We start from the raw sequence: 15428 nt of genomic DNA on the forward strand, positions 1-15428 counted from the left end.
AAAATAGTGGTTTATCACCGCCAGTCTCCCATTGAGTTGTTGGACTTCTTTGACGCAGGTCGGGCTTTTCATGTTAAGTATGGCCTGGCATTTATCTGGATTTGCCTCGATTCCTCTTTGTGTGAGCATGAAGCTCAGGAATTTTCCTGCCTCTACTGCGAAGGTGCATTTAGCCAGGTTGAGTCGCATGTCGTGCTTCCGTATGGTGTTGAACACTTGAATCAAGTCGGTTAGTAATGTTTCTTCACTTTGTGTCTTTATTAACATGTCGTCCACATAGACCTCCATGATTTTTCCGATGTGGTCTGAAAAGACTTTATTCATTAGCTTTTGATAAGTGGCTCCCATATTCTTAAGGCTGAAAGGCATTACGATATAGCAATAATTTGCTTTTGGTGTGAGAAACGAGGTCTTTTCTTGATCCGGTGGGTACATTGGAATCTGGTTGTAGCCTGAGTATGCGTCCATGAACGAGAGATACCTATATCCTGATGAGGCATCGACTAGAGCATCGATGCTTGGTAGTGGATAAGGGTCTTTTGGGCAGGCTTTGTTGAGGTCGGTGTAGTCGGTACACATTCGCCACTTCCCATTTGACTTTTTCACCAAGACGACGTTTGCTAGCCATAGTGGGTATTTAACTTCTCTTATGAACCCTGCCTCTAGTAGTGCTTGTACTTGTTCTTCTACAGCTTGAGACCGGTCTGGCCCGAGTTTTTTTCGTCTTTGTTGTACCGGCCGGGATCCAGGTAGACTGCCAGCTTGTAACTCATTAGTTCGGGATCTATGCCTGGTATGTCGGTAGCTTTCCATGCGAAGAGATCAACACTATCTCGTAAAAACCGTATTAGCGATTCTTTTGCGTCTCCTTTCAGGATCGTGCCAATATTAGTTGTTTTGTCCGAGGTATCTCCGATCTGGGCTCTTTCTATTTTCCCTTCGGGTCGCGGGCGGAGTTTTTCTCGTCTCTGATCTCCGCCGAGTTCGATTGTGTGGAACTCTCCTCCTTTGCCTCAGAGGTTTAGACTTTCGCTATAACAGCGACGCACCATCTTTTGATCTGCTTTTATTATAGCTATTCCTTCTGTAGTTGGGAATTTCATACATAGATGTGGAGTTGAAACTATCGCTCCGAGTTGATTTAACGTTGTCCGACCTATTAAGGCATTGTAGGCTGAGCTTACGTCGACCACGATATAATCTATCTTAAGTGTTCTGGATTGGTTCCCCTTTCCGAAGGTTGTATGTAACGATACGCATCCTAGTGGCTGTACTAGGGTATCCCCAAGTCCGAACAGGTTGTTCAGGTATGCTCTTAGTTCTTTTTCTTCTAAGCCGAGCTTGTCGAAGGTAGTTTTGAATAAGATGTCGGTGGAGCTTCCTTGGTCAATTAATGTACGATGGAGGTTGGCGTTTGCCAATATGATTGTGATGACCATGGGGTCGTCGTGTCCTGCGATGATTCCGGATGCATCTTCTTTGGTAAACGTGATTGCTGGGATGTCTGGCACCTCTTTCTTGCTTTCGACATGATACACTTCTTTGAGGTGTCGCTTGCGGGATGATTTGGAGATTTCTCCTCCAGCAAATCCACCGTGGATCACGTGGATATGTCTTTCCAGTGTGCGGGGTGATCGTTCAGATCGTCCGACATCTTCATCCCTTCTTTTTTTTCTTGGTTCCTCGTCCTGGTTGGCCAGAAACCGATCTAGTTTTCCTTTCCTAACTAATTTCTCTATGACTTTCTTCAAATCAAAGCATTCATTGGTGGAATGTCCTCGGACTCGATGATACTCACAGTATTCGTTCCGATTTCCTCCTCCCTTTTTGCCTTTAAGTGGCTGAGCTGGGGGTATTTTTTTTGTATGGCAGACTTCTTTGTAAATATCTACCAGGGACACCCTAAGAGGGGTGTAGTTGTGATATTTTTTGATTTTCTCTCCGGAGCGATCTTCTTTTTTCCTTGATTCTTTATCTTTATCTCGGTAGGCAGAACCGAGCCTCGAGGCTTCCCCAAGTCGAGAATTCTCCTCCATATTGATGTACTTCTGCGCCCGTTCTTGTACTTCATCTAGGGATGTCGGGTACCTCTTTGATATAGATTGGCTAAATGGTCCTTCTCGTAGGCCATTTATGAGACCCATGATGGCAGCTTCCGTTGGTAGACTTTGTATATCCATGCATGTTTTGTTGAATATTTCCATGTAGTTGCGAAGACTCTCCCGATCTCCTTGTTTGATCCCTAATAGGCTGGGTGCGTGTTTAGCTTTGTCCTTTTGTATGAAAAATCGGGCCAGGAACTTTTTGGCCAGGTCGTCGAAACTCGAGATGGATTTTGGAGGTAAGTTATCGAACCATCTAATGGCTGTCTTGGTAAGAGTTGTTGGAAAGGCTTTGCAGCGAACTGCATCTGAGGCGTCAGTGAGGTACATTCTACTTCTGAAGTTACTGAGATGGTGGTTAGGGTCCGAGGTGCCGTCGTATAGAGTCATATCCGGAAGTTTGAAATTTTTTGGGATTTTGGTCTTCATAATTTCCCTGGTGAACGGATCTTGATCTTTCTGAAAGCTATCCTCCGTGGAGGGTCGTGTAGCTTTAGTTTTGAGATCGGCTTCGAGTTTCATAACCTTATCTTCTAATTCTCGGCGCCACCTTATCTCCCATCGTAGATCCTCTCCTTTTTCGCGTTGATGTTGGGCTTCTTTTTCAAGTTGCTTCAATCGATTTTGAAGTGCTTCTATCACCCCGGGATTTGATGGATTTTTGTCTCCATTGAATTCCAGAGTATCTTTAAGTATAGCATCCGGTTCTTGTGTGGTGTTCTATCTTCCAAACCTGAGTCGTGGTCGTTGTCATGGTTGTCCGCCATGGTGTTGGGATGACTTCCAGGTTCCCCGGCAACGGCGCCAATGTTCTGAGGCTTACCTGAAACTGTAGGTCGATCTCGGTCGAGATCTTCTGTGTTGGTCGGAGCCGACGTATCCGGCAGGTGTATAGCGGCCGGAGCTGGTGTGTCCGACTTGTTGGACTTGGTGATGGTGCTGATCCTTCGTTCCCGGAGGGTGGGGGGTACCTGCAAGGGACTCCGATGCTTAAGTTAGCAAGGGTATTAAGCAAGTATTGAGTAGAATCAGAGTATGAGTTATACCTGGGTGCTCCAATGTATTTATAATGGTGTTGAGTGACCTTTTTTGGATAAGATAAGTTAGTTATCTTATCTTATCTTATCTTTTGAGTGAGGTCATCTTATCTTCCAGGGAACCGCCCTTCTCTCTGTAGGCTTGGGCTGCCTTAAGATTTGGGGCGTGTTCCTCTACTTGGACCCTTATTTGGGCTTTCCTGTCAACTTGGCCGAGCTCTTTGAAAAGAGGTCGGATTGTCCTGACCTGAAGAGGTCGGTCGCTTTATCCGTCGAACATCCCGGGTCGGACAGTTCGACCCAGGATATGAACACTAACTAATTTAATTATGCAGGATTTAATTTATGGCAAACTGTATATGACTAGACCCTAATTTCTTAGACCTTCCTAGTCTCCTCTAAAATTCATTAACTGTCAATTCCTTGGTCAATTAATTCCAATTAGAGGGTGATAATCAATTTCTAGTTTATATGCCACAAAAACTCTAATTACCCAAGAAATAAAAGGATTATATGTCACGTATCCTGTTAAATTCAGATAATTAAAATTTAGGAGAATTTGTTTTCAAGCTGTTGTTCAAGTATAGAGCTTTTCCAAGTTATACAAGAACTCAAATAGAAAGAGGATCATACTTTTGTTCCACCCAAATTTATAAGATAAAGCACAAAAACAATTCTTAAATTATAAATCCATACGTGAATAAAATTAGAAAGAGAAAATGAATCAATCCATATAATAGACAGAGCTCCTAACCTTAACAATGGAGGATTAGTTGCTCATGGTTTAGAGAAGAAAACTAGGATTGTAAATTGGAATCGAATAATGTTCTCAAGGGAAGGAAAGTTTCTCCCTTTTATATCTAATCCTAATAATTTAAAATCTAATTTCAAAAATTAAAATTAAAAATAATAATATCTTTTCCTAAAAATAAGATTTGAATTTAAATTTGAATTAATTAACAAGTCTTCAGCTGATGGGTGGGGACCACTTGTTTTGTCCATTCTGCAGCTTCTAATCTGTGTTTTCTGGGCTGGAAACTGGGTCAAAACAACCCAGAAATCGCCCCTAGCATTTTCTTCATTTTTTTCTGCACGTGTCGCATGTCATGCATACGCGTCAGTCACGCGTACGCGTCGATGGTCTTTTTCACGTGTCACGCGTACGCGTCGGGTACGCGCACGCGTCACTGCACAATTCTTCAAATTACGCGTACGCGTCGCTCCTCGCTGCCATCTCCTTTGCTTCTTGTGCTACAGAAACTCCATCAAATCCAGCCAAATGCTACCTAAAATAAACAAAATTGTAAAAGACTCAAAGTAGCATTCATATTGGCTAAAAGGTAATTAATTCTTTATTAAATTCAACAATTTAGATGCAAATTCACTAGGAAATGATAGGAAAGATGCTCACGCATCATCGGGCTGGAGTACCTTGGCTACCAGAAGATAAGTCACCACCAGCAGTCTACGGCAAGGAGAAAGTTATTCCGTGGGGAACTTGGGTTAGTGACCGATCAGCAGCCTAGCGTAGAGCCTGAGCTACCACAGTAGCAGCATCTGAGCCAACTTCTTCTTTAGCAGCAGCAGGGCCCTCGACAGCACCATCTGCATCCACCAGGCCAGCACCATCATCATCATCCCAGCTGACCTACCGTCTTGTGCAGTGTTTCTTCAAGCGCATGGACCAGATAGAACGTCGCAACAAGCAACGTTATGAGCACCTGAGACGGATGATAGCAGCTTTGGGCATCGACATTTCCTCCGAGCCCGATACTCCTTCCGACCAATCTGAGGCGGAGGAGGAAGCTCAGGAGGAAGAGGCTCAACAAGCAGAGGCCCCTACATAAACTCAGGCCCCCACAGAGACTCAGGCTTCTGCTCAGTAGCAAACTTCTGTGGAGCCACAGCCAGAGCCACAGCCTTAGCCAACTGTAGACGCTAACCCCTCTCACCCGACTTGATTGAAAAAACATCGAGGACAATGCTAACATCTAAGTGTGGGAAGGTCGCCGTCATCAGCGGATTCCATTTGATGACCCATTTCAGACTCTTGTTTTATTTTGCTTTATTTTGTTTTATTTTCAGTACTTGCACATTTTTACTTTATTGCACTTTTGGGATTCTTGTATATATTAGTTATTTTGGATACTTTTTAGTTTATCGCATTCTGTACTTTTATTTATATATATCTTAGATTTTTAGTTTGATTTTTACTTTTAGTTTGATAGTATATATATATATATATATATATATATATATATATATATATATATATATATATATATATATATATATATAGTTATTTTAGTTTTTTAGTTGAGATTGGAAAAAATGCGCATAATTAAGCTTAGTTTAGTCCGTTGCTTATGAGAATTCATTTGGTTGAAAATAAGAATTAAACTAAGGAATTTAAACCTTTCTCAATCACAACATTTCATTTAGGGTATATATAATAAGCTTAGTCAAAATAATGAAATTTTCTAAAGAATTTATCTATAGGACACTCCAATTGATTGAAAAAAAAAATTTAGAACTTGCTTAAATTATATATTGTGGATCACGTTTTTGAGCTAAGAAGACATAAGCATGTGAGTTTTGAGCCTAATTGTGTGGTTACATCATATAACCATTTATTTTCAATCTTGTGTGTATTATTCTCTTTCTATGATTGTAATATTTGATTTGTTTGATTCTTTGTATCCATTATTTTGCGTATGAATGCACTTATATGATTGAGGCCATTGTTTCAATTAGCTCACTTACCCAATAGCCTTGCCTTTTATCTTCCATTGTTAGCCAACTTTGAGCCTATGCTAAATGTATTTGTTCTTAATATTAGCACATTACAAGCCTTAAAGTGAAAACAATAAATGTCCTTAATTTGGATCTTTGATTAGCTTAGGCCAGTGAGAGTGTTTATCATTTAAGTGTGGGAAATTTGGAAATATTGGTTGGGATAACAGAGTGTTTTTGTATTCCTATTGAAAATATTAGAAATTGGGTATATACTGATGCATTGAATGTTAAACCATATGCATTGATGTTCTTGTATATATAAAAAGGGGACAAAATTTCCCAAAGTAAAGTAATAATAACCAATGCATATGGGTTGTTATAAAAAAAAAAGGAGAATGCATGAGTGTGTGAAAAAGTGAAAAATTGGTAGCTAGGTATTGTATTAGAATTGTATAGGTTGTTATATAGGTTAGGTGGAAAGTTTAAGTTAATCAAATATTCAAATTTCAAGCTCACTTGACCATATGCATCCTACCTTGACCCTAGCCCCATTACAACCTATGAATAAGTCCTCATGACATTTGTATGCATGCATGAAATAATTGTTGATTGTTAGATGGAAAATAAATCTTGGAAAGTATGATTAGGAGAGAATTGAGTGAATCAACCTTATACACTTGAGTGAATAGAGTGGATACACATCCGGTGATGGTTCGATTGCTCAATTACATGTTTTCACCTATGATCATCTCTTTTCTTGCAAGTTGTAAATTCTTTTCAATAACTCAAATCAATTGTAGATTTGATTTGGTTGTTAATACCTTTAGCCCTTATGTTCATATATGTATTCTTGGAAATTGATTTATTTTGACCAAGTGGTTGCATTCATTTAGATAGTTGTATTTAGATAGATTGCATCTAGATAGTTTGCATTGAATAAATGTTGATACCCTTTGTCTCTTTCTTGAATTTAGCATGAGGACATGCTTAGTTTAAGTATGGGGAGGTTTGATAAACCCCAATTTTATGGTTTATCTTGTACTTAATTTAAGGGATTTTATCAACTTTTCTCACATTTATTCAATGAAATAGCATAGTTTTGTGAATCTCTCTTAATTTGTGCTTAAGAGTGAAAACATGTTTTTTAGGCCTTAAAATAACTAAATTTAATTCACTTTAATTTCGTTCGAATGCCATGATATGTTTGTTGAGTGATTTCAGAGTGAGAATTGAATTGTAAATCAATCCTCTCAAGAATTCAATTCAATTCCACCTTATAAACACAATCGTAATTGTTTGGCTTATTTAGTTTTTCTGTAGAAACTTGAAAAGAATTGTAATAGAGGAGAAAATGTCTTGACAAGTGCTAAAGATTGAAATTCAACACCCAAAATTTAGTAAATTAGTAAAATTTACTGGAGTTAAATCTTAGGTCGTTCTTCTTTGAATTTGCTATAAGGTATGCAATCATTGGTTATGAATTTCGAGGCGGGGGGTTGAGCGTGATTACGAAAAAATAAATTGACTTGAATTTAAAAAAGCAATTAATAACTAAATTGCAAGAAAATACAATCAAAGAACAAGGGCTAACTAATCAAGTATGTGATAAAAGAGCAACAATTAAAATGATAACTATACTAGAAATCAACTAAATTAAACTAGAAATTATTTAGACAATGAACTAATAAAAGAGAAAATTCAAATGCTAAAAGGTCTTGATTAAAGTTGAAAGTCAAAAGATTCTTATACTTGTCACTAGCCACAAATATGATAATTATTAAAAATTAATTCCACTTCATTAACCTGTACATATTGAAAAAAGTTAAATAGACATAATTGGCTTTAATTCACAAATCTCAACCAACTTATTAATTGAATTTAGTAAAATCTTAATATTAGTGAAAACAAGATCAGCTAACAATTTTAAATTATCCATGTAAAAAAAATTCTAAATTATCAATTAAAATTGAATATTAATGACTCAAAATCATATATTCCTCCATCTCAAACAAAGAAAAGAAAAATCTACTCCATAACTAATGTAAATATTTTATACATAAAAATAAAATATCATAAATTGCAATAATTAGTAGATAACTACAACTAACCAATGTAAAAAGTTAACACTAACAACTCAAATAAACATAAATAAAATTTAAAACATCATATTCTCATAATTTCATGCCAACTACCTAAAAGGCTACTTTCATTTTCTTCCTAAATGCCATTTACGACATGAAATACTTAAAATAAATTTTTATATTAATAAATAATATATACTATTTCTAATCTTATTTCTAGAATATACATTAAGAATAAAAAATAAAATTGGACACTGTTGACGCGTGATAATATTTAAATGTGTCCAAATATATTTAAAAAAATATTTTATATTTTATATTAAGACACAGTTAGACACAAAAGACGAACGTATCAGATGAGTATCATGTCTAAAATTTGTCCAAAATTTGACCGTCATGCATGCACGACAACTTCGTGCTTCGCAGGGCCAATAAGCAACCTTCCCCTTTAACAAGTTGGATGGAAGTGAAAAATGCAAATACAAACATAAATATACTATGAGAAAGCCTAATAGGATTATATATAATGGTTGGAGTAGCAATACATTCTATAAGAATAAGTGAATGTCACAACTCCATTTCTTGACCAAATTCTTCGATTGTTTTTGTGGCCAGTGTAAGGACATCTACAAAAGCACTAAAAGATGCTCGAAGAAATCTTGCTTCTGTTGCCTCAAAATGCCTGAATGGAACACAGGGAAAAGAATACAATTAGATATTATGAAGAACCCTTTTAAGTTGAACTAACTAGTTACAGCAAAAAAAATTCTTAAAGAGAAAATCCAACAAATTTTAGCATAACTGATGATGATTGATTACAAAAATATGTTCCACTCGTGTTTGTTTGAAACATTGTGTTCGTGTTGGATCACATGGCAGGTAGATCAGAAATGAAACCGTTGAGAAATTGAGATTTCGTACAACTTAAAGATGTGGCTTAAGTAGTAACAAACTATTAGCTAATGACAAATGTGTCTAACTAATCAAATAACAACTCATCCAAAACATAACTTACTCTTAGAACAGTAGCTGAACAAGAATTGTTTCAGTTGAACAGGAAAGGATGCACAATTCATGCAGATTATAGAAGCATTGATAGAATAAGAATAGCATAGAGGCTACAGAAGAGACTCACGCTGAAAGCTTTCCATGAGACACTGTCATGAGTCGTTTCACCTTGTCTGGTTGCAACTGCGGCAGATATCAAATCGAATTAGAAACTCAATGAGAAATTTTTCGGTAAAAGAATGGAAATTTCATAGCTTGAAGAAACAATGACCTCCTTATCAACAGCTAAGGCTGCGCATACGATATCAGCATGTTGTTCATGTCCAAAATCCACTTCTAGGTCACTGTAATGGTCATGAACTGTTACTAAGAGACAAATTTGGTACATTAGCTTATCAAAGTGTTCATCAGAAGTTGGTGAAGTTCGTATTCAAATAACACGGTATCCACTTGCACACAGATATAATTCACAAATAAGAGCTCAGATACCAAACAAGAATGCAATCTAAGACCACAAAAATCAAAACTTGGGAGTGATTAAATTCATGGATAGCATATAAAACAATGCAAATAGAAGATTAAGAAAATACTAAATTTTTCAGAGAGAGAGAGAGAGAGAGAGAGACCAGCTGAATGGCCATTGGGATCCAGCTTCTGCTGTTGCTGTGGCAGCCATTTCTGTTCTGATGATTCCAACAGCGGAGGGAGGAATATCACAGCAACAGATATTGGGCTTTCTTGGGTATGGGCCTCGCCAAACCAATTGGACCAAATGAAGCCCACTAATCGAAGAAAAGTGGAGCCCAGACAGAATACGTCTTCTCAAGTCCCAAGAAAAAAAGCGAATACTTCTTCTTCTTGTTTGTGTATGTGTGTGTTATACTATTATTATTCTTTTTTTTTTTTTTAGAGCTGGAATATTCTATCACTCTGACCCGATATCTAATTTATGCATATTGAATTTTTTATATTATAATGTCCCTATCAAAAAAGAAAGATAACAAAAAGATTTATCGTTTTTTTGTTTTTAAATGTGAGATCTATTAATAATTGCAGTATGTTACTTTTATCTCTAAAAATAAGAGTGGGAGCAGTATGACCTTGATGGTAAACTTCACTAAATAACAAATCAGATCTCTACCAAAACACACTTGTAATATATACAATAGAAAAATGAATTACTCGTGACATATATGACTAATTTTATTTGATAATTCAGAAACATACCATTACACATATCTAATAGTCAACTTCTTTGCTCACAGTTTCTTCCTTGATTAATATATACACTTGTGATGAATCCTATCAGCATAAACATAAGATCAGAGTGGTGTTGGTGAATGAATCAGTTTATAATGAAGGAAACATCCATCCCATGGTCCAAGTCCAACCAAGAATCAAACCAGCACCAGAAAGGCCTAAACCCACAGCAAAAGCAACAACACATTTTCCAATCCCACATTTTTTGTTACCATTTCTGCGATGACTCTTCTTCTTCAGCTGCATTTCCTTCATTGGCATCCAAGGTAATGATGCTGGAATCAGATTCAACAAAGGCTGGTTTATGTTTGGGAGTTGAAAGCACAGATTCTCCAGCTGCAGGATGTGAAACCATTGCTTGTAAGCAAAGAGTTGCGAGGCCTGTCTGAAAAAGAGGCTCAGAAGGTGCTCCTTCTCACTGTATGCTTGTTGCGCTGCTTTTTCGGCCTCCCTTGCTCTTTTTTGGGAGTGGCACAATGCTTCCAACAAGTCAGACACGCTACTGTTCTCAGAATTTGTTTGCCGATCCTCGCTGCTCGAAATAGAATCCTTGCTCTGGCTGGAACTGAATATATGAAACATTGTTTAGATAAACCGATCTTAGCAATTAGCACAATAAAATTGAACTTTTTAGAAATTAACATTTGAAATCAAATTCGTTGATCCTGCACATGAGCTTATAGAACATGTAGTCACTGCCGAAAGACTGTCCGAACTAGTAGAACCAAGAAATTGAAAGCCAAATTTAATAATCGACTTGGTATGTCAATACTTTAAACATGAAAACAAAGACAACACAGAGTTAAAATGCAAAAACTTTAAAGTATCCCAGATACCAGAAATTCATGTTTAAATCCTGATAAGAATAGCCAGAGGTGGGAGTTCCAGATGTACAACTATTGATATTGGGAGAACCAGTCTTGGCTCTCCAGTCTATAGATGATAGTGGAGTTTTGTCAAGGTCAACACTGGGCTTCTGCTTAATATGTTTAGTTTGTGGCTGAGGGAGATCACAATTCTCTATATGGTCAATTGACTTTTGAGCAACCAAGGAAGCCAACTCGTCTTTTCCAGCAGTGCGCCACCAAGGCCCGGTTTTCTCTGCTCCCATCAAATGTGACTCCAGATCAGAAGCTGACGTTTTACTTTGTTCATAGGACAAAAAATCAGCAATATCACAGTCCATAAAATGACCATCAGAGAAACAGAATTCTTTCTGTTGTTTCTTCTTAGCTGTTAAATGAAAATCATTATGCAGTGAAGCCTCGGTTTTCGACATCTTGGTATTGCTGCTGGTTTTCACGCATGTTGGAGAGGCATACCATGGGTGATCTACGGCTACATTGGCGCTTTCGGCATATGAAAGAGCATCAAAATCAGATTGATCTCCCCCAAGTTTGATATCATCATCAACAAAACCATACACGGCACACTGCTCAGACTGCCAAGAATAGTGAGGCTGAGATGTATAACTTGCTCTTCTCCCCATGTTGGTTTTCACATTCAGCCACCATCTCTTTCCTGTTGTTGATCTATCAGAATTCAAATCATGATCATCAACAGAACTACTATGCGGCCAATCAGATTCTAAATCTTTCAAAAATGATGATGGTTGATCAGAAGAATTAGGCTTCCTAAAATCTTGAGCAAAACAATTAGCTCTATAAGCACCCCTCTCTTGTGATGATGCCATTACCTCTTTTCTCTGATTAAGGGCCAATTTTATGGAGCAACATTTGATGGATCCAGCATCTGTTATTAGTAAGACAAACTCAAACACATTAGATGGATTATAATGCAGATTTCAAACTCAAATCTTAATGAAATAGTAACAACAATTTTCTTTTTTTTCTCCCCACCCTCTCTTGGACTACTTATAAGCCAATACTAACACAAGGAACTTTAGATTATTAATGAAATATGAAGTCAACCAGTAAGTAAAGAATGAAACGGTCAACAGAAAAAAGAACCAGAATGATCCAGTTTGATACTGATGACAGCAAAGCGATAATTCAACGAAGTCGTTACTTTTCAACAAGAATAATTAAGTTTCAATAAATAATAGCTATCAAGTCAAGTTATCATCACATTATGTAGTAAGGAGAAAAAACGAAATAATATATAGGCAATGCAGGAGTAACAAGAGAAACTTTTTGGTGGCTACTGAAACAGAAGGAGCATGACCATTATCGATATGCAATAGAGCTTTAAATTCACCCAAAGAACGAGAACCTAATTGAAGGTAACAAGTATATAGTATACGGAAAGTTGAAAAAATTCACAAAGGGTTTTGAAGAGAGGTTCCAGCGAAACAGCAGAAGCAAAGCAAGCATATTCGTTCAATCAAAGGAAACGGATCACGCAATAAGAGAGAGAGAGAGAGAGAGAGACTTGACCCAAAATGTGATCAAGAAATCAAAAGATGATCAAAAGATGAAAATACGATAGTAAAAGGTCCTATTTATAATGAAACTAGCTACTAGGATTTACAGAAATAGGTAAATGATGCAGAAATCCACTTCCGAGCCCACTTGGTGTGTGTTTAGGCTGAGCATTGAGCTTCACAGGTGTAGAGGCTTCTCTTGGAGTTAAACGCTAGTTTTGGTGCCAGTTTGGGCGTTTAACTCTAGCTTTTATGCCAGTTCTGGTGTTTTGACTTCAGAATAGGACAGAGAAGGGGTGTTTGAATGCCAGTTTGCATCATCAAAACTCGAGCAAAGTATAGACTATTATACATTGCTGGAAAGCCCTGGATGTATACTTTCTAACACAATTGAGAGTGCACCATTTGGAGTTCTGTAGCTCCATAAAATCCACTTCGAGTTCAGGGAGGTCAGAATCCAACAACATCTGCAGTCCTTTGTCAGCCTCTGAATCAGATTTTTACTCAGGTCCCTTAATTTCAGCCAGAAAATACCTGAAATCACAGAAAAACACCCAAACTCATAGTAAAGTCCAAAAATATGAATTTTGCATAAAAACTAATAAAAACATCCCAAAAGTAGCTATATCCTACTAAAAACTACCTAAAAACAATGCCAAAAAGTGTATAAATTATCCGCTCATCAGTTCGCCCCTGAGCTTGAAAGGACCTTGAGGTGGCATTTGCAACAAACTAAAGTTTACAAAGCTGGAGTAAATCTCAAGGATACTTTTGAGAAGGAAGCTTTGGCTGCTAATGGTGGGAACCCGAATGCTAATGAGCAAGAAAGGAGGATGCTGAGCTCATATATTGCACCCACCCCTGACTTATATGAGCGTAGTATAGCTGTACCTACCATTGGTGCCAACAATTTTGAGCTTAAGCCACAGTTGATGACTCTAGTACAGCAGAACTGTCAGTTTCATAGACTCCCGCAGGAGGATTTTAACCTCTTAATCTCTAGCTTCCTGCAGATCTGTGACACTGTAAAGATGAATGGAATGAACCCTGAGGTTTACAAGCTCATACTCTTTCTATTTGTTGTGAGGGATGGAGTAAAATAGTGGCTAGATACTCAGCCCAAGAAAAGCTTGGACATTTGGGACAAGCTAGTCAATGGATTTCTGACCAAATATTTCCCCTCAAAGGTTGACCAAGCAAATTTAGAATTTCCTTTACTATACTTGTTTTGTTGAGAATCACATTTTTGTTTTCATGTTAATGACACAAAGTAAATACAGAAAGAATTTTAAGTATATCAACTACATTAATATTTTAATAATTTTAATTATTGATTTTAATTATAAAAATATATATAATTTAATTAAAATCAACTATTAAGATTATTGAAATACCGATATTCAAATATATTTCAAAACTTTTATACCATATAATTCATTTTTTGCGAATGAATCTAATATTTTTAAGAAATTTTATCTTAGTTTTAAAATTTATCTAAACATGATTATCATTTAAAGAGTTACCATTTAGAAACACGCTAAAATTTTAAGAGTAATAAAAGTAGGAATTAATACGAAATATTAAAAATGACATAGATGCTATAATTGTGTACAGCATGACCATACTCATTTTATCTTTTGGCATTTGTCCTTGTCCAAAATATTTCTTTAGTTAGTACTGTTGCTCCCAGCAGATGCATTCTATTCGATTCTCGTTCTCGTTTGACTATTTGATCTCTACTCTCTAAAATATCTAATTATTTTCTCGTGTCTTCCATATTTATTGTGCCATGCCGAAGAAGATTGTCTTTCCAGTGATACCTCTGTAATGTGGATTGTATTTCATCTTCCACTTCTCTTTATGTTTCTTGTCCTTTATCTTGGCAAAATCAAAGTGATAATTATTTTAAACGGAAGATATATGGAAATTAAACATTTTTTTCCTGAAAAGATTGCTGTCAATTTTAGACATCATATTCAGCTAGTTACGCATTGTTTTCATTTATCCCTTGCAAGTTAAGATAGAAAACGAAGCTTGAATTAGCATCCAAATGAATTAATTAGTTACGCGTCGCTCTCAGAGAAAATAGCCACTATTTAAGACTTGTTATTCACCTTAACACGTAAGCATGTATGAATTAATACAGATACATGGGCCACAGCCAGTCAGCCACAGGTCCTCTTAATACTTAATATTCTAAATAAATCGATTCCAACACTCTTCTTCCTATTCATTTATTGGGGCATCTAGTGTACAGATGCATTTGTAAAGATTTTTGTCTTTTATGGTTATTTGTTGATTTTAAAAGCGTATCACTAAAAGTGTCGCTTAAAGAGAAAGTGTTACTCTTAATCGTTAACTTGGCTCTGATACCAATTTTTAAGATATAATTTTTTTTCAAAATTATTAACTCTTCATATTTTGCTTCAAATAAGTTTATAATTTGTATAGATTTGGTTGGTGGTACTTTATAATTTGTAATTTCATAATCAAAAGTATTAAGCATTTCTACTATTACTAATTCTGATTTCATTTTTATAGTTTTTTTTTTCAATCTTGTTTTAGTTTATAATATTCTTTTTTGCATTGATTATTGTATATAAAATCTTTTATCTGTTTGTCTTTTTCTTTAATATAATTTTTCAAGTCCTCCAAAACCTTTTTTAGTTCTACACTTTCTGTTGTTTCTAAATATCTTTTTAATTTTTCAACTTCATTCTCCATTTTTTCTTTCAACATCTTTAATTCTTTTAAGTCATAATATGGTGTTCCAGGCATTTATAAATTTTTTAAGTTTAGCTCCAACTTGTTTATATTTGTT

General features: G+C 36.3%; 2 protein-coding genes across 5 annotated transcripts; both read right to left on the minus strand.

The window, feature by feature from the left end:
• Positions 1-8247: 8247 nt before the first annotated feature.
• Positions 8248-9807, minus strand: LOC112801781 (uncharacterized). The gene is made up of 4 exons (XM_025844709.3): positions 9591-9807; positions 9236-9308; positions 9092-9147; positions 8248-8638 (listed from the first exon to the last, which is right to left on the minus strand). The coding sequence occupies exons 1-4, from the start codon at positions 9638-9640 to the stop codon at positions 8524-8526; spliced, it is 294 nt and encodes a 97-aa protein (XP_025700494.1). The 5' UTR covers positions 9641-9807; the 3' UTR covers positions 8248-8523.
• Positions 9808-10142: 335 nt separating this feature from the next.
• On the minus strand, positions 10143-12659 carry LOC112801764 (uncharacterized). 4 transcript variants are annotated; one of them, XM_025844691.3, is made up of 3 exons: positions 12621-12659; positions 11061-11976; positions 10143-10789 (listed from the first exon to the last, which is right to left on the minus strand). In XM_025844691.3, exons 2-3 carry the CDS (start codon positions 11915-11917, stop codon positions 10315-10317), a joined length of 1332 nt encoding a protein of 443 aa, XP_025700476.1. In that variant the 5' UTR covers positions 11918-11976; positions 12621-12659; the 3' UTR covers positions 10143-10314. The 4 variants fall into 4 exon arrangements, with proteins under 4 accessions (XP_025700476.1, XP_025700485.1, XP_025700470.1 ...); XM_025844700.2 differs by having other exon boundaries at positions 12507-12626; XM_025844685.3 differs by lacking the exon at positions 12621-12659 and adding an exon at positions 12409-12565.
• Between the last annotated feature and the right edge of the window lie 2769 nt (positions 12660-15428).

Source organism: Arachis hypogaea, chromosome 1 (genome assembly GCF_003086295.3).
Source record: "Arachis hypogaea cultivar Tifrunner chromosome 1, arahy.Tifrunner.gnm2.J5K5, whole genome shotgun sequence".
Taxonomy (NCBI): Eukaryota; Viridiplantae; Streptophyta; class Magnoliopsida; order Fabales; family Fabaceae; genus Arachis; species Arachis hypogaea.